Below are 17,676 nucleotides of genomic sequence, written 5' to 3'. Positions count from 1 at the left end.
ACAGTATACAAAAATGTAAGTCTGCTAAAAAAAATTGTAAGATATTCAAAATCGTTGAAAAGTACAAAAATATTAGGCTACTCAAATATTTTCAAAAACATAAAATTTTAGATAAAAAATTACAAACAAAAAAAACCCACAAGGCAAAAAAAAAAGGTTAATAACACAAATGTTACTAAACAGAAAATGCGTTGGAAACAAATGTCACACCATGAAAACATTTCAAAACTATTCTAAGAAAAATATTAGGCAACCACAGATCTTGGCAACAAAATATCTGTGCATTGTAATCATATTTTACTTTTTTGTTGTAGTATTTCAATTCTAAAGATACTACCACTTCTAATATAATTTTTATATATATTAAACAAATGGTCTTTTATAGTGGGTTTTTTTTTTATAACTTTGGCATGAACAAACTTTATTTTCAAACCAATAAAACAAATAAGCGACCTATTTGGACCGCTAACACCGCCCACCCACCACACCGCCCCGACCTAACCCGAAAACTATGGAGGTAAATATGGCGCAAAACTAACTTGTAAAAAAAATGTGTAACTGTAGAAAAAAGTATAAATTTGTATCTGTAAAAGTTGTGATTTGTACCTGTAGAAATGACAACTTGTCGTCAAAGAAGTCGCCACTCGGAGTCACAAGTGGTTTTTCTGCTGCTGTCCAGTCACGTGACTTTTGCACCATTTATCTCGCTACAAATGGTGCAAAACTGATTTGTACTCGTAGAGCGCCGTGATTTGTACTCGTAGAAGAAGAGGGCGGGCTCTGGAGGATTTGGGCGGGCTAAAGCTCAACCTCATTGGTTGAGCGAACGACAGTGGGTTGAACTCAAATGACGCCACGTTTTTTTATCATTAATATGCACAAGTCCGAAATTCCAAACAAACAAGAGTAGCCACACCAGTTTACGCGTCATTTTGGAAGAAGAGGACGTCCCAGGCGTTTAGCTTTATCTTGTTAGTTAGCCAGAAAAAAAACAAAATGTCATTTCTACAGGTAAAAATCATGACTTTTCCAGATACAAATTTAGACATTTTTCTACAGGTACAAAAAATGTTTACAAGTTAGTTTTGCACCATATTTACCTCCATAGAAAACGCGCGCACGCGCGCGCAAACTCACACCCGAAAGCAGCACTTACCGAGCTCTTTAGCCTCGCAGAAGCACTTGATGGACTTCAGCAGTTCGGAGGTCACTGCTAGAGCTCCTTCCTCAGTGAAAGTGGACACCAGCACGTTGGTGATCTCCATGAAGTCCTTGCCCTCCACCTTGCTGTGATCCACCTTTTGGTCGCCGCGGCATTGCACCAGCATCGTGCAGAACTTTTTAAAATTTTCCTTGGACAAGTTCTCCAGCAAGTCCATGATCACCATTTTTTTAGAGGACATTTCTTAGCAGGGGATTCTGCGAGGAACACGCCAGTGGAGAGGTCTGAATGTAAGGTGCCGAGGTGGCAGGTGGAGTCGAGTTTTACTTTCGTTCTCGAGCCCGGAAATTGGCATTACAAAATTACAAACCTCAATAGTCAACACACACACACACACATGGAAATATACAGTATTTGTTGTATTATTATTGTTCACATTTTTATGTCTTGATGGTATGATACTTAAGTTCTGTGCAAACTACAACCGATTAACCGGAGCCGAGCCTGACACATTTCCGAGAAACTTTGAACGCAGCACTTCCCTCTTGGTTTGAATGGGGTCGATGCCACGGACTGGGCTCCAGGTGGCGGAGTGGAGCCGTTACTTACCTACAATGCAGGTTGGCGTGGGTTCGCTTCCGTGTTTGTTTGTGTGAGTGGAAAAAAAAGAAAGAAAGAAAGATGCCACGGACTTCCGTCTTCTGGTTTTATTCCCGACCGCGTTCCAAAAAAATCCTACATTTTCTTCACCCTTAAACAGTCAAAATATATATTTTTTTAATTAAAGTCATTTCAAAATCAATTTGTTACAGTATTTGCTGTTTTCTTGTTTTGTTTTTTTACCTTCAACACGAATTGTCATGTATGAAGTGTTGCTTCCACATTACCGTCCCCTCAACTGAAGGGTGTGCCAATACAAGTTAGCCTACAAAGGCATAACAACTAGGGGCGGAGCCAGTAGGTAAGCTGAACTGCCTTAAATTTTGTCGGATAAACAGGTTAGTATTAGCTTCTGACAAGTGTAATTATTCTAATAATAGAACACTCTGGGCACTTTATGATGGGGTGTGAGTGTATTTGTGTTTAGTGATGTGTTCATGCGCCACAAACAGTAGAGTGTATGAAGTGCTGTCTCCATAAGAGAAAACACTTTTGTCTGAAATTAGCCTGTTAAAAATGAATAGTATTTTCACTTGTGGAGGCAGCACTTCATTATCAAGCCATGTCGGCAACTTCTCCGGGCAATCGAGTATGTGCCGCTTATCAGAAGCCAACGCTGATCTGTGCATCCAACAACACTGCAGCTCATCTGAGGTTTTTGCCTTTGTTTTGATGCTATTCTTAGTAGCTTGAAAAGGACAACCTTGATCTAGCCTATCTTACAAATTGTGGGCAAATAAAATGGACCCTAGGATGGAATTATGGAACTTAGTCGAACTGTTACACATGAGAGGAAAACTACGACAAGAGAATGATGTCGTGATCGGACTTCTACTTTGAGCGCTCGAGGTCAGCCACGAGGTACGGCTCGTACTCCTTAAGGCATTCATAGAAGATATCCTTGGCAACTTTGCCGGACTTGAGAGCCTGCTTGTAGATCTTCCTCATCTTTTCTTGGTTGCCCGGCATTTCATAGATTTCCTCGTAGATCTCGCTCTGGATGACCTTCTTTTTCAGCAGGACGTCCAGAATTGTATTTATGTTGCACACACGCTTGATCAGCTCAAGCATGTGCTTATCCACAAAGTGCTCCTCTGAGGGACAAAAAATTAGGAACCATTGTCAAAACAACAGGTACACTCAGATGTCATGCAGCCAGAGTCTGTGCAATAACGTTCAAAATGTTACCACAAATGTTCTAAAAATAAAAAATAGGAGCTAAAAGAATACTTACATTATATTTTTTTAAATAAAAAAAATAGTTGAGAAATATTACAGCATTAGGAAATAATAAAAAATAAATAAGTTAAGACAATAAGTAAAAAAAAATACACTTACAGAAAAATACAAAAAATATTGGAAAAAAATATGCATTGTTAGTGGTATTACAAAAAACAAACAAACGTAAAAACATATTAGAAAATAATATTGAAATATATTAGGAGGAAATACAGAAACATTGAGGAACTGTTAAAGAGAAAATACGCTACTATTAGACAAAATATATATATTTTTTTTTTTTAAGAAAAAAAATTGAAGAAAACATGATAACAATTTTACAAAAATAAAATATAACATTTGAAAATGATACAAAACTATTTCAAAATATGTTTTTTAATTTGATGTAATGTAAGCCTATGTATGTACTCTATATGTAGACTATTATACAGTATATTATCTATCTATCTATCTATCTATCTATCTATCTATCTATCTATCTATCTATCTATCTATCTATCTATCTATCTATCTATCTATCTATCCATCCATCCATCCATCCATCCATCCATCCATCCATCCATCCACCCATCCAGCCATCTATCTATCTATGATTAACAAACAGAAGTCAAATTTAAGACTATCACTAATAATACTAATAATATTAAGAAGAAGAAGAATCGCATGGTCATCCTGATAGTTACCGTTGGAGTGTGCAGTGCCACCTGCAGCTCCAGCTGAGCCTGCTGAAGCTGCTACTGCTAGAAACAATAGCAATTAAAGTTTAGTAGATTGTCCCGTGCAATTTGAGTTTTTTAAACTCCTAATTAAGGATGATGCTATCAAGTTATTAAGCAAACAAAATAAATCAAACGAAATAGAAAACAACACAAATATACCCACTTTTGCCAGCAGATGACTTCAATTTGGCAATCTCGTCATCTACCAAAGCACAATGAAAATATGTCAGATATGCGTTTCTACACCACTACTAATATAAACAAAAATGCAAAAATCCTACATCTGTATGTAATACAGTATACAAAAATGTAAGTCTCCTAAAAAAATGTGTAAGATATACAAAATCGTTGAAAAATACAAAAATATTAGGCTAGTAAAATATTTTCAAAAACATAAAATATTAGATAAAAAAATACAAACAAAAAAACCTACAAGGCAAAAAAAAAAAAGGTTAATAACACAAATGTTACTAAACAGAAAATGCGTTGGGAAAAAATGTCACACCATGAAAACATTTCAAAACTATTCCATGAAAAATATTAGGCAACCACAGATCTTGGCAATAAATTATCTTTGTATTGTAATCATATTTTACTTTTTTGTTGTAGTATATCAGTTCTAAAGATACTACCACTTCTAATATATATTTTTATATATATTAAACAAATGGGTTTTTTCTGCCCTGCGATTGGCTGGCAACCAGTACAGGGTGTACCCCGCCTACTGCCAGAAGCCAGCTGGTATAGGCTCCAGCAACCCCCGCGACCCTTGTGAGGACAAGCGGTACAGAAAATGGATGGATGGATAAACAAATGGTCTTTTATAGTGTTTTTTTTTTTTATAACTTTAACTTTAACAAGTCCGAAATTCCAAACAAACAAGAGTAGCCACACCAGTTTACGCGTCATTTTGGAAGAAGAGGACGTCCCAGGCGTGAACATTCCAACATGGTTTCTATACGTAATCGGTTAAACGTTTAGCTTTATCTTGTTAGTTAGCCAGAAAAAAAACAAGTTGTCATTTCTACAGGTACAAATCATGACTTTTACAGGTACAAATTTGTTTTTACAGATAAAAACATTTTTTACACATATATATATATTTTTTTTTACAGGTACTATTTGTTTTTTTACAGATACAAATTATTTTTTACAGGTACCCATTTTTTTTACAGGTACAAATCACGACTTTTACAGATACAAATTTAGACTTTACAAGTTAGTTTTGCAACATATTTACCTCCATAGAAAACACGCGCGCGCGCGCGCAAACTCACACACGAAAGCAGCACTTACCGAGCTCTTCAGCCTTGTCGTAGCAGTTGATGGACTTCAGCAGTTCGGAGGTCACTGCTGCAGCTCCGTCCTCAGTGAAAGTGGACACCAGCACGTTGGTGATCTCCATGAAGTCCTTGCCCTCCACCTTTCTGAGTGGCACCTTTCGGTCGCCGCGGCGGTCTACCAGCTTCGTGCAGAACTTTTTAAAATCGTCCTTGGACAAGTTCTCCAGCAAGTCCATGATCACCATTTTTTTAGAGGACATTTCTTAGCAGGGGATTCTGCGAGGAACGCACCAGTGGAGAGGTCTGACTGTAAGGGTCGCTGCGGAGGCAGGAGGAGTCGAGTTTTACTTTCGTTTTCTATCCCGGAAATGGGCATTACACAATTACAAACCTCGATAGTCAACACATACACACACACACACACACGGAAACATACAGTATATATCAATTGTTTTTATTGTTAGCATTTTTATGTCTTGATGGTATGATACTTAAGTTCTGTGCAAACTACAACCGATTAACCGGAGGCGAGCCTCACACATTTCCGAGAAACTATGAACGCAGCACTTCCCTCTTGGTTTGAATGGGGTAGATGCCGCAATGGCGGAAGCGCAAGTCCTGTGACGTGGCCCACACGTCGCAAACAGGAAACGGAAACAAAGTTGATGGATAAAAACCCTGAAGTCAGAAGTCCCGCCTCCTCCGTAGCATATAGTCAATAGGTCCGCCAAAACATAGGCTACTTTAGAAATAGACAATAAAAAAAAAATCCTACATTTTCTTCACCCTTAAACAGTCAAAATAGATTTTTTTGTATTTGCTGTTTTCTTGGTTTTATTTTATTTTATTTTTTTACCTTCAACACGAATTGTCATGTATGAAGTGTTGCTTCCACATTACCTTCCCGTCAACTGAAGGGTGTGCCAATACAAGATAGCCTTCAAAGGCATAACAACTAGGGGCGGAGCCAGTAGGTAAGCTGAACTGCCTTAAATTTTGTCAGATTCCCAGGTTAGTATTAGCTTCTGATAAGTGTAATTATTCTAATAATTGAACGCTCTGGGCACTTTATGATGGGGTGTGAGTGCATTTGTGTTTAGTGATGTGTTCATGCGCCACAAACATAGTAGAGTGTATGAAGTGCTGTCTCCACAAGAGAAAACACTTTTGTCTTTCAAGCCTTGCTGAAATTAGCCTGTTTTGCGGGGGTGACCCCCAAAAGAAAAAATAACCTGAGTGTGAAATGTCAACCCTTGACAGTATAAAAATGAATAGTATTTTCACTTGTGGAGGCAGCACTTCATCATCAAGCCATGTCGACATTTTCTCCGGGCAATCGAGTATGTGCCGCTTATCAGAAGCCAACGCTGATCTGTGCATCCAACAACACTGCAGCTCATCTGAGATTTTTGCCTTTGTTTTGATGCTATTCTTAGTATCTTGAAAAAGGACAACCTTGATCTAGCCTATCTTACAAACCGTGGGCAAATAAAATGGACCCTAGGGTGGAATTATGGAACTTAGTCCAACTGTTACACATGAGAGGAAAACTACGACAAGAGAATGATGTCGTGATCGGACTTCTACTCTGATTACTCGAGGTCAGCCACGAGGTACGGCTCGTGCTCCTTAAGGCATTCATAGAAGATATCCTTGGCAGCTTTGCCGGCCTTGAGAGCCTGCATGTAGATCTTTCTCATCTTTTCTTGGTTGCCCGGCGTGTGATAGATTTCCTCGTAGATCTCGCTCTGGATGACCTTCTTTTTCTGCAGGACGTCCAGAATTTTTTTTATGTTGCACACGCGCTCGATCAGCTGAAGCTTGTGCTTATCCACAAAGTGCTCCTCTGAGGGACAAAACATTAGGAACCATTGTCAAAACAATAGATACACTCGTCAACCAGAGTCAGTACAATAATGCTCAAAATGTTACCTCTAAAGTTCTAAAAATATAAATAAATTTTAAAAAGTACACACAGAAATAATCGAAGAAAGCAGCACTTACCGAGCTCTTGAGCTTCGTCGAAGCTCGGCTGTTTGGAGGTCACTACTGAGTGCTCGAGTTTGTCGACGAGGCCCGGCACGTACTTCTTGAGGCTTTCAAAGAAGATATCCTTAGCAGGGATGTTGGACTCGAGAACCAATGTGTAGATCTTCTCCATCCTGCTCTGCATGTTGCCTGGCATGTTGCTTATTTCCTCGTGGATCTCGCGCTGGATGACGTTCTTATCCAGCAGGAAGTCCAGAATGAAATATATTTCGCGCACGCGCTTTGTCAGCTCTTGCCTGTGCTTATCCACAAAGTGCTCCTCTGAGGGACAAAACATTAGAACAACTGTCAAAACAATAGGTACACCTGCACGTAAGCCAGCCAGAACCAGTGCAATAATGTTCAAAATGTAACCACGAATGTTCTAAAAATTAATAAACAAAATAATTAATAGGAGGGAAAAGAATGCTATTTTTTTGTTAGTTATTATACTGAACAAAAATATAAACGCAACACTTTTGTTTTTGCTCCCATTTTTTTTCAAAGATCTAAAACTTCTTCCACATACACGATATCAACATTTTTCTCAAACATTGTTCACAAACCAGTCTAAATCTGTGATAGTGAGCACTTCTCCTTTGCCGAGATAATCCATTCCAGCTCACAGGTGTGCCACATTGAGATGCTGATTAGACACCATTAAAACCATGCAGTTTTGGTTTCAATCATAAGGTGAATTTTTCGCTATAAGGACTTCTAATATAATATATGCACATATATATATATATATATGTGTGTGTGTGTGTGTATATGTGTGTATGTAAGTATGTAAAATATAAAACTATTATTTATTTATTTTTAAACGAAAAAGAATCGCATGGCCAGCCTGATAGTTACCCTTGGTGTGTGGAGTGACACTTGCAGCTCCAGCTGTGCCTGTTGCAGTTGCTGCTACTGTTGTGTCTAGAAACAATAACAATTAAAGTTTAGGATCTTACTGTGCAATTTGATAAAAAAAAAAAAATCTTAATTAAGAATGATGCTATCAAAATTATTAAGCAAACAAAAGAAATCAAGTGAAACAGAAAATAAGACAAAGACCAACTTTTGAAAGTAGATGACTTCGGGAACAGTTCGGCAATCCAGTCATCTACCAAAACACGACAAAAATATGTCAGATGTGCAGTTCTACACCACTAATAAAATACATGAAAAATGCAAAAATCCTATATTTGTATGGAATATAATTTTTTTTTTTAAGTCTTCTAAAAAATATTTAAGATATTCAAAATCGCTGAAAACACAAAAATATTAGCCTACTATTTTCAAATGCATAAAAATATTATATATATATATATATATATATATATATATATATATATATATATATATATATATATATATATATATATATATATATATATATATATATATATATATATATATATATATATATATATATATATATATATATATACGTGGCCCCCACGTTGATGGTAAAACCCCAGAAAATGGTCCCCATGATGTCATATAAACCCGCACACACACACACACACACACACACTAGCAGCACTTACTGAGCTCTTTAGCTTCGTTGAAGCACCCGATGGACTCCAGCACTTCGCATGTCACTGCTGCAGCCTTGTCCGCGGTGAAAGTGGACACCAGCACGTCGACGACATCATAGATATCCTTGTCCTCCACCTTGCCGAGTCCCACCCTTCGGTCGCCGGGGCGGTCCACCAGAGCCATGAGGAACTTTTTCCAGTTGTTCTTGGACAAGTTCTTCAGCGGCTTCGCGATCACAAACTTTAGGGAGGACATTACTTAGCTAGGGATTCGTCGAGAAACGCGCCTGATGCAGAGGTCTGAATGTAACGGTGACATGAAGAGTCAGTTTCACTTTCATTCTTTTCCCGTTGTTGAGCAAAAGTAAACCCGTAAGAAATTGTATCCCCTTGTAACTTTTACCACAGAAAAGTGGAGATTATTCGAAAAGTATCATTGTAAACAGGTATTTAAACTTCAATCATCTGGAACAAAACCGAAAAACAAAAGATTCGTTTTTTTCTATATATGTCTGACATTTCCCACTACGTGCGTGGTCATTGGACGCACCAGAGTTTCTCCGCGATAAATACTTTTTTTTTCTGGTTACAAAACATTGTGTCTTAAAATGAAAAACACACGTGTGGTCTTCGTGTGTTTATTGAACAACATGCGTTGTGCCCGCGGATCACGGCAAGGAATACAATTTTTATTTTTATTTTTTTTACCGGGGTAGTTACTTTGGCACACCGGAAATGGGCATTACACAATTACGAACATCGATAGTCAACACACATACATGTTATTATACAGTATTTTTATAATTATTATTATTATGGTTTGATGCATGATACTTTAGTGTTGAGCAACATGCAAACGAGGCTTACACATTTTCGAGTAACTGAACGAAGCACGTGAGCCTCGGATTGGTTTGAACAGGACCGCGAAAACAATACAGACTGTTTACTGTCATAACAAAGTCGTATCATAAATAGTCATTTACATAATGCAACCGACATTGGCCTTTATTCAATGTGAGTGTGTTCCCTTAAATCGCTATCGTGTTCGCTTTCTCCACCAATAGAGCTTCATCTTTTTTTGGCGCTTCCGGGTTACGTCATCCATAAACCAACTATTGATTTTGCTAACTGCTTATCCTCGCGAGGGTCGCGGGCACGCTGGACTGGTCGCCAGCATTCTGTTCGTAATATTTGTACAAACAAAAACTTTTATTTAGAGCTTTAGAACAAGGTCGGCAGTTTTAATTCAAACATATAATACAAAATCATCGTAATCTAAGCGAAAACAATGAATTTCCTGGCTTTTAAATAATTAATAAACCCACTCCTCCCATGGTCCTTTTTTGGTAATTTCTTAAGAACATCCTGACATAATAATAATAAAAAAATCTTAAACGCTTCCTGATAATGAAATTATGAAATAAACACGGTACAATTCAAGGAGTTGATTAATATCAAGCGGAAAGAGTAGAAAATGCAAGATTCACACGATTGTGTAATTTCACACCTATCCAAATATTTTTATACAAATGATAAAAGTAATTTTTCGTCTTTGAAACGTTAGAAATTCACACATTTTATTGCAATAAACACACAGGCTGGAAACCAGCACATGAATGGGAATTAGTTGAGTTTATTCATTGTATTTAGACAACAGAGGTAGACCTGAGTTCTGTATATGTATAAAAATATAATAAATGCACAAAACTCCACTGTATCAACAATATTTACAAGTACTTTGGTTAATAGAAACAACAGTAAACGCTATGGAGTCTTAGGGTCATACATTTACAAAAATCTTGTAAATAGCGACTATTCTTGGAAAATGGCAATTTTCACCTGATTTTTCCCTCCCAAATATTGTGTTTATTCAGGAATAAAATAAAAATAAAAACACTATTGAAATTATGACTTTTGGTGCAAAACCTATATTTTTGTTAATGGAAAATTTTGATGATGAAAATGTCTTTCAATTAATTAAAAATGGCATTTTTTTAAAAATTGTTATTGCAACTTCATCTACAAAATAAAAAAATAAAAATTGTCATTTTTGTTGCAATTTATTTCTGATAAAATTGAAACATTTAAGAGTTTTTCTTGTAAAAAATGTTTGGTCCGACAGTTGCGAAAAAAATCTTGTAAAATTGTGACTTGTCACAATTTTTTTTCTCAAATTGCAACTTTTTGCTGCTGCAAATGTATTTATAAAATGAAATAAAAACTGTAATCTCATAAAATGATGTAAAACTGCGCCTTGGAAAATGCCGACTTTACTCACTTTTTTCCTCCTAACATGTAATTATTTTTGTTATCTCAAAATTTTTATTCACAAAATAATAATAGGGATGATGTAAAATAGATTTTTTTTTTTTGCTTGTAAATTTTTTACACTTGGTTCACAATATTGATTTGTTTTTTGCAAAATTGTCAAAATCGTTTTCTCACAACAAAATTGCAACCTTTATGTAATATTGTTGTTGTTTTTTTTACACTTTACATTTTCCTCATAAAATAAAAAAAAGGCCTTGTAATATCCGCATTTATTTTTTCGTGATACTTTCAGTGTGGCCGTAATACTCCGTGGTTAATTACTGTTGTTGGAAATGTGGCATCACCTTCCTCTTTGTAGTGCTTCAAATGCCTCCTTCGTCCTGAGCTTGATATGCAGAATTTTTCCACCGCAATTATTCTCCTCACCTTATGGTGAATTTGTACACAAATGTCACATATAGTGTACACATTACTGATGTGGTCCATAGTACTCTGTCTTGTTTTTTCACTCCCATCGCTCGCTGCTGAACTCTGACGTGGACGACTCTGTGCTGCCGGCGGTGGGCATAATGTTCAGGCTGCTCAGCACCTCCTGCGCAGTCTTTCCCAGCATGCCCTGCATGTCGCAGACAAAGCGGTAAACGTAGCGCTTGCCCGCCGTTTTGTGGATGATGTTCTTGTGGTAGTAGTAGCGAAGGCCCCGGCTCAGCTTCTCGTAGTTCATCTTGGGCTTGTTCTTGCACTGGCCCCAGCGCTTGGCCACCTATGGCAGGAAAGACAAAGATTGGGTCGAAGACATTAGAAACAAAGGCGAATAAACGCTTCCCTTCATTTGGATTTGAGTAACTAAACCCCTAGTTGGGGAAATATGGTAAAAAAAAAAAAATGTTTAACTCATTCACTCCCAGCCATTTTCAATGAAGCAACCCCCTTCGCTCCCAGCTGTTTTACTGGATTTTGACTGATTTTGCAAGGCCCACATGATATTGTGTTCTATTGATATAAAAACATGGATCCTACTAAAAGAAAGATTACAGTCTCTTCTTTCATCAGGAAAACAAGTATATTTGTATCTGTTTTCGTTTTGCAGCAATTAGCATTAGAATATAGCTAAGTTTCATCATTATTCACATTCCTGGTGAAAACAATGGGAAAAAGAGCTTGTTGCAACATGGCCCTGGCCGATCGCTTATGCTCTAGCATTTAAGAAAAACAATTTAAAAAACGTATAAATGTTTTGGGGAGTGCACGACAAATTATTAAAAAAACGTTATTAAAATAATAGCTCAAATGATTTTGTAAAATTAAAAGCCTTTCCTCCAATAAACACTTCCTACCATCCACATTTGAGCAAATAAAAGCCTCCCTTGAAAATGATACCTTCCTCTAGGAAGCTATAAATGAGTAACAAGTCTTACCTCAGTGGGGTCGGACATTTTAAACTCCCAGCCGTCCCCCGTCCAAGAGATGAAGGTGCGACAGGCGGAGTCCAGAAGAAGCTCCAGTAGAAACTGCCACAGCTGGATCGGGCCCGATCCTAACAAAAAGCCCGTGAAAATACGTCCATTATAGTTACCACTGCAACCACAGCTTTGCATTTGTTAAGAAAAAAATTTATACAAAACAAACCCGGATAAGCGGACATAGCGGCCATGTGACTGTCCCTCTCGGACCGCTGTAGGTTTTTGCGCTTGGCCACACGGGGGTAGTAGTGGTCTGACGGCTGAGGGCTGGCGTTGATGGGGGCGGGGCAGATGGAGGGTGCAGGCGGGTGCGGCAGGGGGCCGCCGTAGCCAGCCGGGGAGTATTCGGACCAGAAGCCTCTCCTCTGGCCGTCCGACTCAGGGTAGAGGTCTGCTGAGTGGCGAGGGTAGCCCGACTCGGTGTCGCTTTTTACGCTCGGGAAGGGGCTGTGGCTGCTCTCCGTGGCCGGGCTGAATTGCCCGTTTTGGGGCACCAGGCTCTGGTAGCTCTGGTTGGCTCCTGGCTCCTGGTAGCCGCCTGCTTGGGGCTGCTCCACCATTAGCCCGTCTGCCGGTGAGAAACCAAAGTTAGTAACTGTTAACATTGGTCTTACACCCCAAAATCCCGTTTTGTTATTCGCGTTGACATTGGTGAACCAGTTCTGATTTAATTCGCAGCTTTTGCTCTTTATAGTCCGACAGATTATTTTTTTTAATGGTAAATGAAGTGCACTTACATAAATTCTACTTTTTTTTATTAGCTAATGCTCTACAATGTGCCCAAAGTTAGAATTCAGGTTGATTATTGCACCTATTGGTGTCGCACAAAATAAATCCTTGTCGCCAACAGGGATTAGCAGCATGCTAAAGCTAAAATAATTAGCTTAAGAGTTGTTCTTTTTGGTACGAAACAGCTTTCAATTTTCGGCATGTGTTACACTGCTGACTGTACTGTTCAACAGGTGATTTGAAGCTCATTAGCTGGCTAACTATTCACATAACGGCGCTTCCACTTCCGGGTGAAGAACTTGACAAAGCCACTCGTCCCCATATGACGCATGCACACTCCCCAAAACTTGAGCTCTCCATTAAAGTGACAGTACATGCAACAGTATTTCAAACATTCATTGTGAGCCGAGTGCAAAAATTACGACTCGATACTCGCAAGCCCGCTTGAATCACCACTGGTTTGTGCAAAAGTGGAAAACACAACATCGATATTTGCTAATTATATGACATGGGTGGTTGAAACCAATTATGCATGTTTATTCATGAATTTCTTCATTTTAATCAAAGCCTCACCTTGTGGATACGAAGTCCACCAGGTGAACTCCTGGAATGAGTCCAGGTTGAAGAGGCCGATGTCGCTCGAGTTAACTGTAAAAAATAAAAAAAAATAAGATTAAATTAATTTGAGTGTTTTTCAATGCATCGTACATTGTATATAATTTCTTATTGACCTTTGGCCGGCTCCGCGTAGCAGCTGTCGAGTGGATAGTGTGGCGGCTGCGTGGACGCCTTGTTGCTGTCTAACAGAAAAGACACATCTTCACCAGGGTAGTCTGGAGGTTACATACACATAAATATTAGGCAACATTCATACGCCCATATTAGGAAAACATTATATAAGTTATATTTTTATGTTTTTTTATGCTCTTTTTAAAAAAACTTACAACACAAATGATTTTATTTTATTTTTTAAATCCACCCACATACAGTACAGGTACAATTATTATACACTGTACATGACAATACAATAGGCATAAAAGGCCACTAGATGGTAGTATTGCTCTGCAAAGAACTTCCGGCTTCCTTTCTATGGACTGTTTTCAAATTTGAGTGTTTTTATTGCTTTATTTTACTTTTAATTATTTACATTAATAAAGCCTTTATTCATTCAACCATCATAACTGCAAGTTTAATTTGACTTTTTAAAACAATTGTATTTTTTCCCCCCTACACTTGTGTGACTGTCAAGGAAGTTCAAATGTGACTTATAACATGGCCTGTATATTTAATAAATATGTCATCACTAAGAGTACTTTTACTTTATTTTACTCTTTTGTAACATTTTTACAGCAGTTATCCCCCCCCCCACACACACACACACACTTACATGACTACCAGGGATGCGGAAACGTGACGTAAAACATGACCTGTATAGTAAATATAGCTTTTCACTCTATAGTTTTACTTCATTACATTTTCTTTTACAGAATTTCACTTCTTTTATTTTTTTTATTTTTTTTTACAGTTCAACAACCATCAGTGATGTTAAAATGTGACTTAAAACATAGTAAAAAAAAAAAAAGAAAAAAAAAAGAGTCAACCAGCCTACTTTTAATTATTTTTTATTTTTTTATGTGTTTGGTGGCTTTTTGGACTTTTATGGTCTGGTCAGTAACTATATGTGAGTATTTTTACTTTATTTGTAAAGCATTTAACTTAAAAAAAACAAAAAAACAACAACAACAATTTAGTCAATGTGACTCCAAACATAGCCTGTCCGGTAAATAAAGTGTGGAATAATCAAATTAATTCACTTTATATTACGTCCTCATGTGGAGAAAAGAGGGAAAACTTCAGCCATGTTCCAGGTTCTGAGTCAAATTTCGAAATGTACCTAATGAAGTGTCCGGTGCACACAAACAATACATGCATCAAGAAGAGGGGGACAACATGCTGTTAGAGCAATTAGACTAAACACTTGTTAGTGAGGCAGGAGGGGGGCATTTGTTTACCATCTAATCAGCATAGGCTGCACTTTTTTCTTTTTTCTTTTTTGCAGCTGAATGGATGGAGGAAACAGGGGAGGAAGAGCGTGGAGGAAACACCAGCGGAGGGAGTGTGACAGCGTAGTGATGGAGGGAGGGGGGCATGCACTCTAAATCTGTTGGAGGAGGAAGTCTGGAGGAAAGGATTAGCTAGGGGAGGGTATCTTTAACTTGACCACCCTGATTCACTCTCACATACACTTATATGGCCCCCCTCCCTCACATGTGTCAAGGCCTCATTGCAAAAAGCTCTGACAGATGTGATGATGATGCCGACTGGGAAACTATTTCCTGTGTCCTTCAAGGCTCACAGGAAGCCGGCTGCACAAACAATTGAGCCTTCATCATCGTCATCCTCAACCGAATTAAAAGCATCATCATCAAAATCATCCGGGAGAAAAAAAACAACTTACCAAAAGATGTAAAGTCAAACCCTGCCGGCACCTCCTGGGTCCTAAAGTCCTCCGGATAGAAGCCACCCTGGCACACCTCCATCTAGTGAGAAAACCAGTTTAAAAAAAAAATCCATTATTTTTTTTATTTTTTTCCTTTAAAAGAACATTTGTGCTAGTAAGTGACGTACCTTTATTTTAGTGTCGGGCTTGATGGCGGAGTCCCAGTACATGTTTGTCCGTGCAGTGTCAAGTCAAGTGAAGTAAAGTAAAGTGAAGGCTCCTCTGGGGTGGGACAGGTCCGTTATAAGAGCAAAGCGGATGGGGTGGGAGGGGCAGGCCGAGTCGTGACCGCCACAGTCATGACGTCACAGACAAGCACCCCCACCCCAGCATACACCCTAAATCCGCCACCTAAAGCCCCCCCTCAAAAAAAAAAAAAAACTTTTCATTCATAAACATCTTTTTAAATAACTTCACGAAGGGAGTATTTAAAATCTAATATGTAGTTTGTTACATTTGTAAAGGAAACAAATAATAAAAAGTCAATACATGAAGATATATTTACCTTCTGTAGATATTTTATTTTTAACTGTTGTTTAACTGTTTTAAATAATTTTTTTGTTCGCTCAAAAACACAACAGAACTACTGTTGGCCTACATCTATTTTATATTTATAATATAAAGTTAATTTCATTCATTTCAATTCCAATACAATCAAATGTCTATATTTTAAGAATTTGGTATTTCTTCGAAATGTGAACGGCATTATTATAAATAAAATATATTGCATTATTATTACTGATCACATTGAAAAACAGCAGCGTATATGATAAATTTACAATATCCAAGCCATAAAACAAAAATGACAGAAAATAGTACAATTATAACCAATAAAACAATGAATGTAATGAATAAATAAGTAAACCAATCACTCTTTATAACTTGAACTGTTGAAACAAAACATTTTCCCATTTGAGAGCGAAAAATCCCAGTTAATATATTATTCGGAAAAACTAACTTATTTTCGACAACTAAATAACAGAATTTAGTTTGACGTGTTGTGACATTATCGTTGGTAATCTATATACACTGGCTGCAAAATGTGAAAAAAAACTTGGCCACTATATCTCAGAACAAACACACGCAAACACTCATAATAAACAGCGTAGTAAAAACTCTCTCTTTTTTTTAAACATCTTAATAGGTCAAAAAAAAAAAAAGAGTGCGCGGATTTGACGTGAATGGCGGCCTTTTCAAATCAGATCCCGTCTAATGAGGCGGAGGAAGGCAGAGGGCAAAAAAATGTAAAAAAATAAATAAATCTGTGTGTATCTTTAGGGGGCATTTGGCTGAAACAATGGCCCGTGAAACACATGCACACAGACTGGTTGATGAAGAAAGTCTTGAAATCTCAGCGTGAGTGGTGGCTGCAGATAAGGCCTCCTCCAGGGTTTCTATGTAAACAAACACCACTCTGCTATTCTCTCACACAAACACGCGTACACGAAAGCACACACACGTATAGACACACACACACTGCATCTGGAAAAGTGGGCTCTCGGGTGAAATCGTGCGCGTCGCTGAGTCGTGATTGGGGAGCCCCACCTCGGCCTGGCTGCACAACAAGCTGGCTAAGGTTACACAAGAGGCGGCCGCTGATTAACTGCCGTCTGCCGGCAACTATCAGCTCAGGAATCCCGACACAGCACCGGCACACACGGACCCAACCGAGCCCCCAAGCAAAAAGTGGAGTTAGGGACCACTATTTCCTCTAATAATGTTTGTGAAAGTGTACCCGACGAGTTAAGTCATTTACGTAAATTAATGTCTGTGCTTAGTATCAATAACTGAAGATGTAATTTTTTCCCTTTTGTTTTTGCATGCAAGGTCTCGCGTTGTTTCGGAGCGCGCACGTTCATTTCTGGGTGTGTACTTCCGGTTCAGAAAGATGCAGCTGGCTTGACCTCACGGCCATTTCAGTCGATTTATGTTTGTTATTTTATTAAGGACACAAAAAGGACTTCGAGAACTCAAGACTCTTTATGGCAGCAGTCAACACGTTTTCTTGTTTTTCTTTTCACAGTGTGAAGTTATTAGCACATTGTGCTAGTATTTTTGTACAATTTTCAAAGAAAGCTACTTGAGTTACAATT

The 17,676-nt window shown here is 38.0% G+C and overlaps 5 protein-coding genes and 1 long non-coding RNA gene across 15 annotated transcripts in view; 1 reads left to right on the top strand and 5 right to left on the bottom strand.

Annotated features, from left to right (window-relative positions):
• LOC147172691 (uncharacterized) overlaps window positions 1-1,545 on the bottom strand; it is a 34,043-nt gene extending 32,498 nt beyond the window's left edge. For all 6 annotated transcript variants that reach the window (XM_086079484.1, XM_086079488.1, XM_086079485.1 and 3 more), the window contains exon 1: window positions 1,157-1,545. In XM_086079484.1, coding sequence (XP_085935610.1) covers window positions 1,157-1,403 — 247 coding nt within the window. In that variant the 5' untranslated portion in view covers window positions 1,404-1,545. The remainder of the gene's footprint in view (window positions 1-1,156) is intronic.
• The window catches only part of LOC147172690 (apoptosis-associated speck-like protein containing a CARD), a 43,973-nt gene extending 42,187 nt beyond the window's left edge, over window positions 1-1,786 (bottom strand). Inside the window, exon 1 of the mRNA XM_086077986.1 lies at window positions 1,772-1,786. The gene's annotated coding sequence lies outside the window, so the exon portion shown is untranslated. The remainder of the gene's footprint in view (window positions 1-1,771) is intronic.
• A 68-nt stretch (window positions 1,787-1,854) lies between these two features.
• LOC147172689 (apoptosis-associated speck-like protein containing a CARD) lies at window positions 1,855-5,416 on the bottom strand. Of its 4 annotated transcripts, none has more exons than XM_086077992.1 (4): window positions 5,077-5,416; window positions 3,944-3,982; window positions 3,745-3,801; window positions 1,855-2,916 (listed from the first exon to the last, which is right to left on the bottom strand). In XM_086077992.1, exons 1-4 carry the CDS (start codon window positions 5,321-5,323, stop codon window positions 2,654-2,656), a joined length of 606 nt encoding a protein of 201 aa, XP_085934118.1. In that variant the 5' UTR covers window positions 5,324-5,416; the 3' UTR covers window positions 1,855-2,653. The 4 variants fall into 4 exon arrangements, with proteins under 4 accessions (XP_085934118.1, XP_085934119.1, XP_085934120.1 ...); XM_086077993.1 differs by having other exon boundaries at window positions 3,745-3,798; XM_086077994.1 differs by lacking the exon at window positions 3,745-3,801.
• A 146-nt stretch (window positions 5,417-5,562) lies between these two features.
• Window positions 5,563-9,139, bottom strand: LOC147172688 (apoptosis-associated speck-like protein containing a CARD). The gene is made up of 5 exons (XM_086077985.1): window positions 8,630-9,139; window positions 8,158-8,202; window positions 7,950-8,015; window positions 7,068-7,373; window positions 5,563-6,909 (listed from the first exon to the last, which is right to left on the bottom strand). The coding sequence occupies exons 1-5, from the start codon at window positions 8,874-8,876 to the stop codon at window positions 6,656-6,658; spliced, it is 918 nt and encodes a 305-aa protein (XP_085934111.1). The 5' UTR covers window positions 8,877-9,139; the 3' UTR covers window positions 5,563-6,655.
• A 1,094-nt stretch (window positions 9,140-10,233) lies between these two features.
• On the bottom strand, window positions 10,234-15,916 carry etsrp (ETS1-related protein). Of its 2 annotated transcripts, none has more exons than XM_086077982.1 (7): window positions 15,712-15,916; window positions 15,542-15,623; window positions 13,815-13,916; window positions 13,657-13,731; window positions 12,521-12,922; window positions 12,310-12,428; window positions 10,234-11,654 (listed from the first exon to the last, which is right to left on the bottom strand). In XM_086077982.1, exons 1-7 carry the CDS (start codon window positions 15,751-15,753, stop codon window positions 11,397-11,399), a joined length of 1,080 nt encoding a protein of 359 aa, XP_085934108.1. In that variant the 5' UTR covers window positions 15,754-15,916; the 3' UTR covers window positions 10,234-11,396. The 2 variants fall into 2 exon arrangements, with proteins under 2 accessions (XP_085934108.1, XP_085934109.1); XM_086077983.1 differs by having other exon boundaries at window positions 13,815-13,883.
• LOC147172686 (uncharacterized) lies at window positions 12,642-16,077 on the top strand. Its single transcript, XR_015095334.1, has 2 exons — window positions 12,642-12,928; window positions 15,143-16,077. It is a non-coding gene; the product is annotated as an uncharacterized LOC147172686 (long non-coding RNA).
• The last annotated feature ends 1,599 nt before the right edge of the window (window positions 16,078-17,676 follow it).

This window comes from Leptonotus elevatus, chromosome 6 (genome assembly GCF_054856555.1).
Source record: "Leptonotus elevatus isolate MCC_2025b chromosome 6, RoL_Lele_1.0, whole genome shotgun sequence".
In the NCBI taxonomy this organism is placed as follows: Eukaryota; Metazoa; Chordata; class Actinopteri; order Syngnathiformes; family Syngnathidae; genus Leptonotus; species Leptonotus elevatus.
This window is presented reverse-complemented; position numbering and strand designations above follow the sequence as displayed.